This window comes from Bufo bufo, chromosome 3 (genome assembly GCF_905171765.1).
Source record: "Bufo bufo chromosome 3, aBufBuf1.1, whole genome shotgun sequence".
In the NCBI taxonomy this organism is placed as follows: Eukaryota; Metazoa; Chordata; class Amphibia; order Anura; family Bufonidae; genus Bufo; species Bufo bufo.
Window position 1 is genome coordinate 192,466,494 of NC_053391.1, and position 13,885 is coordinate 192,480,378.

Consider the following 13,885-nt stretch of genomic DNA (forward strand, 5'->3'; position numbering starts at 1 on the left):
TCCCTGACTTAAGATGGCGGATTTGCAACGAAACATGAGCGGCCGTAAAGTGACGTCTAAGGGCGTAAGAAGAGGGCGTGTCCTGCGCCATCTTGTTCCTTAGCCTCTTGTCAGGGACACTGAGGGCACCAGTGTGACCGGCGGCAGTTGTCTCCCTTTCCTTGAGCTTCTGCGGTTCCGCGCCCGGCACCATGCTGTCTAGAGCCTCCCTGGTCACAGGTGAGTCCTCCTGGAGGCCCCGGCTCAGCATGGCTGCTGTGTATGAGGGAGGCTGCAGGCCTGGGCAGCCGGTATACGGGCGGTAGCTGTGTGCCATGTCGGGCACTATAGGTAACCGGGGCTCTGTGCTATTGTATGTGCTCCCCTGGTAGTATGGGCGTTATGCCCGCTCCACCTGGCAGGGCTGCTGTGGTAGGTGGTGATCCTGGGGCACTCACCTCCTGTGACCTTGTGTCAGATCCGGTCCTTGTGCTTCCTATGTACATCTGATGAGAGATCCAGTGTATACTGTGTGTCTGGTGGTCTACCTGCAGCCCTCGCTTGGTGGTCCTGTTAGGCTTAGGTGTTTTTGGATATTTATTAAATAAAAACTTTTTATTTCTTTATTTGCAGTTGCCAGCTTAAAAAAGTCGGCCCCCGTCACTGCTGGGTGAGTATGATTGGTAATCCTTTCCCCGGTGGCACATGTGTCACCGATTCTGTAAATCATATGACAGATCCCACAAACCCTGCTGACATACAGAAAAGCCCTGCAAGTGATGGACGCCGAGGCTTTGAAAGACGTCCACGTGTTGTGTGTGTTCTCCACGGACAGCACAGGGATCCCTTAAAGGGGTTGTCTGCTTTATTTTTATTGATGACCTCAGGATAGGTCATCAATATTAGATTGGCGGGAATCCGGCGCCCCCTGCTGACCAGGTGGTTGAAGAGAAGGCCGCGCTCAAGTCTATAGGGGCGAGCCATCCCACAAATTTTGCAGAACATGAGCACGGACCCATTCATTTTCAATGAGGCCGGAATGTGCTGTCCGCGTTTGCGGATCCACACTTCCGTTCCGCAAAAGAATAGAACATGTCCTATTCTTGTCCGCAATTGCAGGCATTTTCTATTCGAGTGCCGGCGACGTGTGGTCCGCAAAATGCGGAACGCACATGGCCGGTGTCCGTGTTTTTGCGGATCCGCAAAACATATACGGACGTGTGAATGGACCCTCATAGGTAAAGTGACAACTGGGCGTTACCATTCCCCTTGTCAAAGGCGTCTGTCTTTCAATGTCGCACCGTGTACGGAGACGCCCCCAACTGGTAGTAGCCAGTAATTAATAAAGGAACTGCACAAGAGAGGTTTTGGAGAAAAGTTGCGCTGGACGTATTTCATGCAGAAGGAGATTATTTACTGAAGTAGTCGTGAATGAAATAGTTACGTGTCCTCTTTAATGACACGGTTTCCCCCTTTCAGGATCCTCTCCACTTTGAGCTGCACATGCTATAATGCCATATCGCTGCTAATATTAAAGAGGTTCTCCGAAACTGGGAGCTCATCTCCCCAGGGTCAGGGATGATGTGTTCCGACTTCTACGTCTCTTTTGTGCTTGTAAAGCCAGACCCGTGACCTTGGTCTCGTTCTGTTCTTGCTCAGCAATCTCTCCCCCCCCCCCCCCCCCCCCCCCCCCCCCCCCCCCCTTAGCCTGACCATGGATTTGATTCCCTGTCACAGAGAACCCCTTCAGCCTGTTGGGGTGGGGTGGACAGGTGATGCAATTTTTATTTGTCCCTTAAAGGGTTTTTCCAGGATTTTATATTAATGGCTCAACCTCAGGGTCTGACACCCCGCACACCTGCTGAGTAGCTCCGTCCACTGTATAACGGATGGAGCTGGTTACTGCTCTAATAGCTACTCAGCAGGGGTGCAGACCCTCCGAATCCTGCCACTCCATAAGAAAAATCCTGGAAATTCTTTTAAAAACTCTGGCAGGTTTTCTCTGCAAAAGTTTTAATAGTGTATAGAGGATAAAATCCTAGTATTTACTTTATAATGCAAATAATTGGCAGCACCCCTGTGTATTTGTGTAGAATTCTTTTTGAAATGTCATGGGGTAAGTCATGTTTCCACTTTACAAGGTGCCTTAGGCTACTTTCACACTTGCGGCAGGACGGATCCGACATGCTGCTCACCATGTCGGATCCGTCCTGCGGCTATTTCGCCGGACCGCCGCTTCGTCCCCATTGACTATAATGGGGACGGGGGCGGAGCTCCGGCGGTGCACGGCGAAAGGCCGCCGGACTAAAATTACTGCATGTCAGGCTTTTTAGTCCGGCGCCTTTCGCCGTGCTGCGCCGGAGCTCCGCCCCGTTCCCATTATAGTCAATGGGGACGGAGCGGCGGCACGGCGAAATACCCGCACGACGGATCCGACATGATGAACAGCATGTCGGATCCGTCCTGCCGCAAGTGTGAAAGTAGCCTTAAAAAGTAAAAAAAATGTGTTGTTACTTGGCAGGTTAATATGCAGGTTGTATCCACAGAGTGTTGCCCTGACCAAGGGCAGTGTCTGTATGGAGATTATATGTTCTCCCCATGTTTGCATGTCTTTCCTCCAACACTCAAAGTATATACAAGTAGGCAAATTGTCTCCCTACAAGATTGACCCTAGTGTGTTGTATGCCTATATAGCAGCCACACAACTGTCCCTGCGCTTTGATTGTTTGGAGTACAAGGGTGACATTTGTTTGAAGAGTTATCCAGAAATGTTTGTATCCATTGATGTACACTACATACCGTATTTTTCGCCCTATAAGACGCACCTAGGTTTTAGAGGGGGACAATAAGAAAAAAATATTTTCCATTATACCTCAGGTCAGACCAGCAATCTGACCCCCAATGTTAATCAGACCTCAGCTAACAGCCCCAATAAGATCCCCAATGTTAATAAGACCTCAGCTCAGACCCCAATCTAAATGACCCCCAATCAGACCTCAGATAAGAGCCCCATGCCTCTCATCAGCCCCCAGAAGTGTCCATCAGCCTCATAAATATAAAATAAAAACACTTACCTCACCTGCTCCTGGACACCGCCGCTCCTCTTTTCCAGCGCGCTCCAGGGGCTGTCCTGTGAAGGCTGCGCACAGCGTGGCGTCAGAGCGCCTCACGCTGTGCACAGCCGAGGACCAGGAAGCAGTGAGTACAAAGCCTTCGCAGCTTCCCGGTTCTCCGGTACTAATGAGCGCTTCCATAATGGAAGCGACTTATTAGTATTTGCCCCATAAGACTCGGGGGCATTTGCCCACCACTTTTGGGGGGTGAAAAATACGGTAGGTCAAAAGCAACATCAGTTTGTAAAAGTTCTGTAAAATACATCATTTTTGCTCTGATAATGACATAATGAAGACTGGTGCCTGTCATACCTTTTTTCTTTCTTTCTCCATCAGTGTCTTGAACACATGCCGTTCCTTCCACACTGGACAACCTTCCTTGGCTCCTGTACCTCCCCTTTCCGAGAAGCCAGGGAAAGTTCGCCATGGATTGTTTCCTGAAGAGTTCTTCCAGTTTCTTTATCCCAAAACAGGAGTCACAGGTATTTAAAAAAAACAAAGTAATTACAGTATTTCCACACAATTAGACACCACGGACCATAAGACTCACCTAGGTTTTGGAGGAGGATAAGAAAAAATATTTTTGATCAGACCCTTAATCCTCGTCAGACCTCAGATCAGACCCTTACTCTGGATAGGTCATTAGTATCTGATCAGTGGGGGTCTGACACCCTGGAGCCTTGCCAATCAGCTGTTTTGAGAAGGCACCAGCTCTGCTGTGATCGCCGTGGCCTTCTCCGTGCTCACCAAGCACAGTGCCGTACATAGTATGGAGGCTGTGCTTGGTATCGCGCTCAGCCACATTCTCTTCTGTGGGGCTGAGCTGCTCCTAGGCCACATGATCGATGAATGGGTCGTCACTTGGCCTAGGAAAAGATCAAAAGTTTAAGACCACTTGAAAAATGGCAAAAAATCATATTTTACATTGTTGGATCTTAAAGGGATTCTGTCATCAGAAATGAGCCCTATAAGCTAAACATATTGCGATGTCCCTTGTAAAACACTGAATCCTAAAGTGAGTTTATCAAATGCCCCTGTGGCTCTATATTCATAAAAAAGCGGTTTATATCACCTGTCAATCACTTAAAAATGTGTCCAAGGGGACGTCTCATGGTGAAAGGTGCCCGGCCGTTTAGGTGCCCAGCGCCGCCTTCTGTGCTGAAATCGCCGCCCTTCCTTTCATTCGATCCGCCTACCTCAGGTGACTAACCTTCCTTGTGCCCAGCCACGCCCGCCTGTGAAGGAGCCCAGCACCGCCTATGTCTCCTCCTTTCATCAACGATAGATAGCCGTAATCTGACGATGCGTGAGCTCGCGCATGCGCAGTTCCTTCCCTGAGGCTGACAAATTTTGAAAGTGATAAACAATAACGGCAGAGCTACTCATTACGGAGTTCATGTTTGGAAGTTGGATTTCTGTTTTGGGGGGGGGGGGGTAGTTTTTTTTTTTTTTTTTGGAGGTGTGGTCCTAAACTTTTGATCAGCTGAAAAACAGCCTGTTTCAGTTTATTCGTTGTTTTCATTAAATTGAATGCTCAAAAATGTTTTGTCTCACTCTCATTTCTTGTTGCATGTTGAAGCTCTACTTGGAACCTTGTTAAGATCCAGCCATGCTAAATAGGATTTTTTGCCATTTTTCAAGTGGTTTTAAACTTTTGAGCAGGACTGTATATCGTGTAGATCAGTCGGCACTGTGTAGTGGGTGCACGGTCCTAGGGTTGGTGTCCCAGGGAATAGTAGTAATAAAGGACCGGCATTCCCAAGTTGCTTTTTTGTGAATTATTCCTTTAGTCACTTTATCTGTGACGCGTTTCGGCACTTCCAGTGCCTTTGTCAAACAGTTTTGACTGTTTGACAAAGGCACTGGAAGTGCCGAAACGCATCACAGATAAAGTGACTAAAGGAATAATTTACAAAAAAGCAACTTGGGAATGCCGGTCCTTTTTATTACTACTACTTGGCCTAGGAAAAGCTGAGAGAAGGCCGCATGCTCTTCCTTCAGCGCTGCACAATGACCTGACGTTGCACATCTTTCTGCTAGAACCACTGCTGACTGAGGCTCAAAAAAAAAAAAAAAAAAAATGGATGAAAAACTGCAGTTGCTTTTCCAAAAAAAGTGTCGTAGAAAAACAATTGAGTTCCTTATTGCTGTGGCCCCTATTTATCACTAGAGTGCCTGGAGAGAGCTTTCATAGGAGAAGTAAATGGGCAGGAAAACTCAGATCTCCACCATCACAACTTCTGACGTGAGATTTTGTTGGATTTTTGGATAATTATTTTGTAGTGTTGACTATGATAGAGCTGAGAGATGATTTTATGTATATGTAAAATATGTATATATTTTTTTGGTGTATTAGGCCCTTATATGTTTGGGACTGGTCTTCTTGTCTACCTCCTGTCTAAAGAAATATATGTCATAAACCATGAAACCATCTCAATGCTTTCTATGGGACTTGTCAGCGTCTATGCAATCAAGAAATTTGGTCATAAAGTGGGAGAATTCGCTGACCAACTTAATGCAGTAAGTGACGTGCTTGGTGTGTGTGTGTGTGTGTGTGTGTGTGTGTAAGGTGCATTGTTGAGAACATTTCAGGTGACCTCTGCTGCCCGTCTGAGAGCAGCATATAATGGGAGATAAGCCTAACTATAAGATTTAGTACATTACTGAGAAAAACGCAGAGTAAGGCCGCATGCACACGGCCATTGGGGACCGCAATTGCAGCCCTCAATGCACGGGCAACATCCGTGCAGCGGGCCGGACCCATTCAACTTGAATGGGTCTGTCCGCACCGCAAAAAAAATGACATGTCATATTTATTTGCGGTGTGGAACAACAGAAAGAAACACCACGGAAGCACTCCGTAGTGCTTCCGGTGTTCTGTTCCGTGACTCCGTTCCGCATCTCCGGAATTGCGGACCTGTTCAAGTGAATGGGTCCGAATCCGTGATGCGGGGTGCACGCGGCCGTGCATTGCCGACCCACCCAACCCTTTCAGGATTTTCTCCCATCACGTAACTCTGTTAGTCTGTTTCAACAAAGCAACATACTACTGGAGTCGGCATAGGCGGATACCGCCACCGCCGCCGTTTACTCCCACTGTGATATTTGTTTGGCCAAATGACCTTATTTATGCTGTAAAGTGGTCTGATCCCCTTATAGTCAATGGGGATTCGGTGGTGTGCAGCCATGTTAGATATGGCAAGTCCCATAGTCTGTTCCTCTGCCGGAGATGTGAACCTACCCTTACACAAAAATCCATTCTAAAATTGCTTTACACAGGGCCACAAGAACAGGAGAAGGCCGCAATAGCAATACAAATTTATTTCCCCATTTGTGGGGCCAGCCCTATGACAGAAATGCATATTCTTGTTCGAAATTGCGGACAAGAATATTACATGTTCTATCTTTTTTGCAGGGCCACAGTACGGATACGGACAGCACACGGTGTGCTGACCGCATCTCTTGCGGCCCCATTGAAATGAATCTGTCAGGGCAGTATTAGATGGGGACAGGCACGCTGATTCAAGAGTTGTCTGTTGTGTGCGTATAAGTGTAGTTTCTGAGAAATATACTGTTAGAGCACGATGCCAGCCATGCAGCTGAGGAAGGCAGCCCTGTATTCATGAGCTGCGGGCATAGCCCCACATGCTTTATGTTTGGCTTTCATCCTGTTACTGTGCCTAGGGTGGAACCGGCAACAATGCAACAGCATATGTCAGTCTTCTGCTGCCCTCAAATAGTGACAGATTCCCTTTAATGTGACAGTGACCCATGCCTTATAGAAGCTTGATCGTCGTTAATTTCTAAAGGAAATAGGCAAGGACAAGGGGGACATTTATTAAGACCGGCGTTTTAGACACCAATCTTAAGGCCCTGTGCAGAGTTATGTAGAGGTGCAGTGCTCTAAATAACTTCCGCGCATCCAGCACCAGTTCTAAATGTAAGACATCTTCCGAGCTGGCTTACGTTTAGACAATTTTCTACATGTAAAACAGTCGTAGAAAATGATGATTGAGATGGGCCTGCCGGCCCCTCCCCTTACCCACCACACCACACCCACTCTTTTAAACCTGGCGTGAGCGGGTCGAAGTCACAGATGTGCCAGGAATACGCCTAATTTAGGCGTATTTCAGAATAGTAAATGACCCCCAAAGTCTACATGTCCACCCCTCTTTCTTTAGGAGAAGATCAGTAAAGCTGAGGCTGTAAAGGAATCTTCAATCAAGGACCTGGAAAGTGCTATCGAGGCAGAAAAGAAGGAGCAGTGGAGAGTGGATGGCCGACAACATCTATTTGACGCCAAGCGGGTAAGATATACAAGTTTGTATAGAAATGAAATTGGGGAAATTCTTTTTTTTAGCACTTGTTATTGGCTGTATGCTACAAATAATGTACATCTAGGAAAGCTCCCCACATTTTAGGAGATCCATTAAGATTGGAGGTTCATATTAGGGATCGACCGATATTGATTTTTTAGGGCCGATAATTTGTGAACTTTCAGACCGATAGCCGATAATTTATACTGATATTCTGAGAATTTAAATTTTTGAAAAAAATTAATTTCCTACACAAATCTGCTGAAAATTAATATGTTTATTGTTAACGTGTATTATTTTTTTTTTGTAAGTCTTTCTTTTTCATTTATACTTAATATTTTTGTGTTTTACTAACTTTTAGCCCCCTTAGGGACTAGAACCCTTGTCCTATTCACCCTGATAGATCTCTATCAGGGTGAATAGGATCTCACACTGTCCCTGCTGCTCTGTGCTTTGTGCACACAGCAGCATGGAGCTGAACATGGCAGCCAGGGCTTCAGTAGCGTCCTGGCTGCCATGGTAACCGATCGGAGCCCTAGGATTACACAGCTGGGGCTCCGATCGGAGGAGCAGGGGAGAGGGGATCCTGTGGCCACTGCCACCAATGAATAATGGTGGGGGGGGGGGGGGGGCGCACTGCGCCACCAACGTTTTTAATACTGGGATGGGGGGCGCACTGCGCCACCAATGATTAATACTGGGGGGCTTTGGGGGGCGCACTGCGCCACCAATGAAGAGAAGTCTCTCATGAATTCATATACAGGAGGCGGGAGCTGGCTGCAGAATCATATAGCCGGCTCCCGACCTCTATGAGCGGTAGCTGCGATAGGCGGCACCTAAAGGGTTAACTACCGCAGCTACCGCTCATAGAGGTCGGGAGCCGGCTATGTGATTCTGCAGCCAGCTCCCGCCTCCTGTATATGAATTAATGAAAGACTTATCTTCATTGGTGGAGCAGTGGCCACAGCCCCTCCCCTTCTTTTGTCTTCTCCCCTCTCATTGGCGGCAGCAGCATCACAGGGGGAGGGAGACACTGCTTCCTTCTCCCCTGTGCTGCTGACGGAACACAGAGAGCGCGATCTGTGTTCCCCATACGTTATCGGAATATCGGCAAAATAGATGCCGATACCGATAACTGTCAAAATCCTAAATATCGGCCGATAATCGGTCGATCCCTAGTACATATGCCAGTCTTAATAAGTAGGCACAGGCCTCTTAATAAATATGGTGCCTCTTGTGGCAGTGCATGAACCAGAAAGTCAAATCTGTGCACTCATAGCTTTGGCTCTAGTTCAGTCTGGCTTGTGTCAGGGTGTGAGAGGCTAAGCCCTCCACTTTCCCCTAAAGTGAAAAAGGATGGAAAGTCACAACTTGATTGTGCAGAATGTGACTTGTGAGCAGCTACTTCCAGAAATTCCCTCCTCAGCACGGCTTCTGGTAACGGCTTGTAAATGTAGGTGGCATCTATGGAGTTTAAAAGAAAATTTTCAGACAGATATGTAAATGATTAAACGTGTGGTCTCATTAGACGCTGGGTCTTGCCACAAGAGGGCAGTAAAAGTGCTTCTCCCACTGCCCTATGAAAAGGCTCTCAGAGCCTACTTTTGTGTAGAGTAGCTCTTGGAGAGAGATCCCTCTAACAATGTACTGAAAGACTTTTTACCCAATTGACAGACTTTGAGGAGGTGCATCATTGGACTGAGAGAATCGGGACGGTCGTTTTGACGAACTGCCTACCATCTAGACTGTTCTGACTTAGCTGTTAGATGGTGTTGGAAGCAGTGGTTATGTGTGGGCACGGACACACAGAGAGCAGGCCCCAGACGGGCCAGATGGACCACTAGCAGATAGGATTGTATGATCCGTCAACATCCATAAGCAGCTCCCACAGTTTTGTTGTCCAATGTCCACCATACAGGCACAGGTGACGCCTTTGTTACACATCCCGGGCTTTGTCCGGACCATTTCTAGGTGCTTAGCAGAAGGAAATTTGGTGTTGCAGCCCCCATTGCGTGTCCTGCTATTTTTGACAGCCAACCACCATCGCCTTCTTCTGCAGTGGTGTCAGGGACGAGAAACCTGGACTGCTACAGACTAGGACCATATCGTCCAGGTTCTATTTGGGATCTGACGACTGTCGGGTTCAAGTATGGAGGCCTGGATGCTTCAGTCCAGCCTCTGCTATGGAACAACACACTGCTCCAACTGCTGGTTTGATAATCTGGGGAGCCATGGAATACAACAGTGGGTTACCCCTAATAGTCATACGAGGGACCCTAATAGCTTAGCAATGTGTAGGACATCCTGTGGCCACGTGTTGCCTCTCATGGCAGGGCTTCCAGAACAATGCTTGCCCACACACAGCAAGCGTTTCCCAGGAATGTCTCCGCCAGATTGCAGCATTTCCTTGTCCTGCCCAGTCTCCACATTTATCACTAGTGGAGGATCTGTGGGACCAGCTGGGATGCCAGCTTCAGCAACCTATGAGTGTGTAGGAACTACAGGCCCAGATGAAACATCTGAGGGCAAATGTGCTGGAACCTTTATGCCTCCATGCCCGACTGTGTATCCAGGCTAGATGCAGCACAACAGAGCGCTACAACCTCCTTTCAATTGTACCGTTTTCCCCACTAACCTTAACCTTTCGCTCTAATGTTGTAATCACTGACCTATATCAAGATTGCATTCACACCGAAAGATCCATTTAATTCCAACAACTCCTTTTTTTATTTTAATTTTTTTTAACATGTTTTTACACACCGTAAAATAACTCTACCCTGTAAGAGCTAAGCCCTGATACTTCTAAGTCCAACTGTATATAAGGCATCCTCAAACTGCGGCCCTCCAGCTGTTGTAAACCTCCCCACAATGCCCTGTAGGCTGTTCAGGCATGCTGGGAGTTGTAGTTTTGCAACAGCTGGAGGGCCGCAGTTTGAGGATGTCTGGTGCATATGAATGAAAGTTACGCAAAGAACATGGAAGAGTTGAAAATCTCTAAATAGTTAGCAAAGTTTCTAAGCTTTTTATGTAGATTACATTAGATCTGAAACTCATTCTTATTTGTATGTCTTGAAATCCCCAGAACAATGTGACCATGCTTCTGGAAATCAACTACCGTGAAAGGCTACTTGCAGTCTATAGTGAAGTGAAGAAGCGTCTAGACTACCAATTGGCTCTGCAGAATCTCCTGCGCCGCAAGGAACAAGACCATATGATCAACTGGGTAGAAAACACTGTGGTCCAGAGCATAACTCCTCAGCAGGTACAGTAGCACTTCTCTAATGTGGCTATGGCTGCGGGCTATAAGGGATTCTTTAGCTAGTCCTATCAGTAGTATGGGGGGAAAAATAGAAAGCATCCAGGGGTACTACTGCATATGCCGAGTGGCAGCCCAAACACTTGTTGGGGCACCTATTCAGCCATGAGGTGTCGCCCGACCCCATATATTCAATACTCACTGAAGGGTTTTACTTCTCTTTACTTGTATTTTAGTGTTTTACTAAAGAAATAGGCATGTAAAGTTGTGGGTGGCTATTGCTGTGTACATATTCCACCGTACTGGAGCAATGGGGTCTGCAGTGAACGCTGTACAGACAGGAGCACTTCGCTACTCCTGAATGTGCCCCTCCTATTGGTTAAATCCTGGCACGTCACTTACCTCTGTGCTATGCCAGGTTTTACCTGAGTGGAGTGGGCTTCTGTCTGTGCTGCTCTGCCAAGCTGGCAGGAGACCGCCATTGCTCTAGTACACTGGTTCCCGAATATTCCGAATCTAAAGTGTGGTGGCCACCAAGCACTTTGGTTGCCTATTTCTTTAGTAAAGAGTCTGCTTAAAAGTTTACTTACTCTTTAATAATCAAGATTTATCAATATTTATTTTATATAATCATAGTTGTTCAGTTGGTGTAAAAAGCTTGAGACTGGCTCTCAATTTTCCTCTTTATATGGCTTTTATATAGTTGTTTTGTAAGGCTACTTTCACACTCGTGTTTTGAGCGGATCCGTCATGGATCTGCAAAAAACGGATCCGTTACAAAAATACAACCGCATGCAGCAGTCATGAACGGATCCGTTTGTATTATCTTTAACATAGCCAAGACGGATCCGTCATGAACTTCTTTGAAAGTCAGTGGGGGACAGATCCGTTTTCTATTGTTAGATTGTATCATAGAAAACGGATCCATCCCCGTTGACTTACATTGTGTGCCAGGACGGATCAGTTTGGCTCAGTTTCGTCTGGCAGGCAGCGTTTTGGTGACTGATCGGAGGCAAACTGATGCATTCTGAGCGGATCCTTTTCCACTCAGAATGCATTAGGGCAAAACTGATCCATTTTGGACCGCTTGTGGGAGTCCTGAACGGATCTCACAAACGGAAAGCCAAAACGCCAGTGTGGAAGTAGACATTTTTGTTTAAAAAACTGAAAATTGTCTGTCTGTTTGCAGCAAAAAGAAAGCATCGCCAAATGTATCGCAGACCTGAAGCTTCTATCCAAGACTGCACAAGCAACCGCTTAAATTTTTTATTTTGACTGTTGAATTGTACAGATAAGGGTCCTAACTGTTCGTCAGCTGTACCGTGGAGAACTCAAATACATATTTCTAGACACTGCTCTGATTTTACTGTCATTTTTTTCCTGTATACAATTTATCAGGTAACTCAAATCACTTGTGTCCGATCTTATTGCTTAAAGAGGACCTGTCACCAAAAAATGTAGTGCAATCTGAATGCACCGTGCTGTAAGGCAGGAGGAGCTGAGCAGATTAATATAGATTTGTGGTAAGATTCAGGCCCCTTTCACACAAGCGAGTTTTCCACCCGTGTGCGATGCGCGAAGTTAAGGGTCCATTCACACGTCCGTAGTGTATTGCAGATCCGCAATACACCTGGCCGGCACCCCCATAGAACTGCCTATTTTTATCCGCAATAGAACCTGTTCTTATTTTCTTTTTTGGGAGCGACGGATCGGAAGATTGGGGCCGCACTCCAGAAATGCTGATGCAGGCAGCACACTGTGTGCTGTCCGCATCTCTTCCGGCCCCATAGAGAATGAATGGGTCTGGATTAGTTCCGCAACGTTGCGGAACAGATACGGGCCCATTTTACTGACGTGTGAATGGACCCTAATGCATAGCACCCACACTGAATCCCGACCCATTCAATTCAATAGGTCTGAGTACATGAGTTTTATTTTTATTTTTTTGTTCCCCCCCCTCCACGCATTAGTTCTGCGTTGTGTGAGAATCGCAGCATACTGGCTCCATAGAAGTGAATGGGGCTTCAGAAAATGACAGCATTAATACGCAAGGAAAAGTATACATATGTGGTATAGCTGGATTTGTACTGACCTGGAGAATGAAGATCACAAGTCAGTTTTACCACATAATGAACGCCGTAAAAATGTAAAACTGGACATTTTTTATTTATTTTTCCCTAAGTCCACCACCTTTGGAATTTCCCCCCCCCTTCATTGGATGCAATGTTAAATGGTGGCATTGGAAAGTACAAATAAGCCCTCATACGGCTATGAGAATGGAGTAAAAAAAAAAAAAAACGGAATGTAATAAAAAAAGTTATGGCTCTGGGAAGGTGGGGAGCAAAAAACGCAAAGTTAAAGGGGTTTTCCAGGAGTAAAATATCGATGACCTATCATCAGCATAAAGCTACATGCACACGACCGTTGTGTGTTTTGCGGTCCGCAAATTGCGGATCTGCAAAACACGGATGGCGTTAGTGTGCGTTCCGCAATTTGCAGAACGGCACGGACAGCCATTAATATAACTGCCTATTCTTGTCCGCAAAACGGACAAGAATAGGACAGGTTATATTTTATTTTTTGCGGACCACGGAACAGAGCAACTGATGCGGAAAGCACACTGAGTGCTGTCCACATCTTTTGCGGCCCCATTGAAGTGAATTGGCCCGCATCCAAGCCGCTCAGATGCGGACCAAAACAACGGTTGTGTGCATGAGGCCTAAGTCATCAATATCGGATTAATGAGGGTCCAACTCCCAGCATCCCCAATGTTCGGCGCTCCTAGGCCAGTAACGTCACAATCATTGGTCACTTGGCCTGTCTGCAGCTCGGTCCTATTCAAGTGAAACCCCTATACCGTGTACAGCTTTGTGCTTGGCATGCTGTAAGGAAGCTGAGGACAGGTTATCACTATTGTACTCCCAGAAAACCCCTTTAACCATGTCCATGCCAGGTGTACGTGTATCTGAATTTTCACACTTCTGTCATATACAGATAAAACTTAAAGGGGATGGCCACCATAAGTAGAAAAAATAATAGTGCCCCAGACAATAACTAAAGCCAATAGGTATTTGTATCATGAGATGGCCTGTGTATGTATCATTTTTCTAATGTGTTCCGCATAGTATGCTCCCATTGATGAGCGGCTGTGTGGGCGGAGCAGCTGCAAAGTGAAAGTAAAAATCCCAGCATGCTTCACTGCAAGCATCTTCAGAGGAGCA

General features: G+C 46.5%; 1 protein-coding gene across 1 annotated transcript; it reads left to right on the forward strand.

Annotated features, from left to right (window-relative positions):
- The first annotated feature begins 65 nt into the window (after window positions 1-65).
- On the forward strand, window positions 66-12,019 carry ATP5PB (ATP synthase peripheral stalk-membrane subunit b). The gene is made up of 7 exons (XM_040423864.1): window positions 66-219; window positions 613-649; window positions 3,429-3,574; window positions 5,449-5,612; window positions 7,274-7,399; window positions 10,491-10,670; window positions 11,854-12,019. The coding sequence occupies exons 1-7, from the start codon at window positions 192-194 to the stop codon at window positions 11,923-11,925; spliced, it is 753 nt and encodes a 250-aa protein (XP_040279798.1). The 5' UTR covers window positions 66-191; the 3' UTR covers window positions 11,926-12,019.
- The last annotated feature ends 1,866 nt before the right edge of the window (window positions 12,020-13,885 follow it).

Coding starts and splice junctions, on each gene's coding strand:
- ATP5PB (XM_040423864.1), top strand. CDS start 192: ATGCTGTCTAGAGCCTCCCTGGTCACAG. Junction 3,575..5,448: donor TCCCAAAACAGGAGTCACAG/GTATTTAAAAAA, acceptor TTGGTGTATTAG/GCCCTTATATGTTTGGGACT. Junction 7,400..10,490: donor ATCTATTTGACGCCAAGCGG/GTAAGATATACA, acceptor TGAAATCCCCAG/AACAATGTGACCATGCTTCT.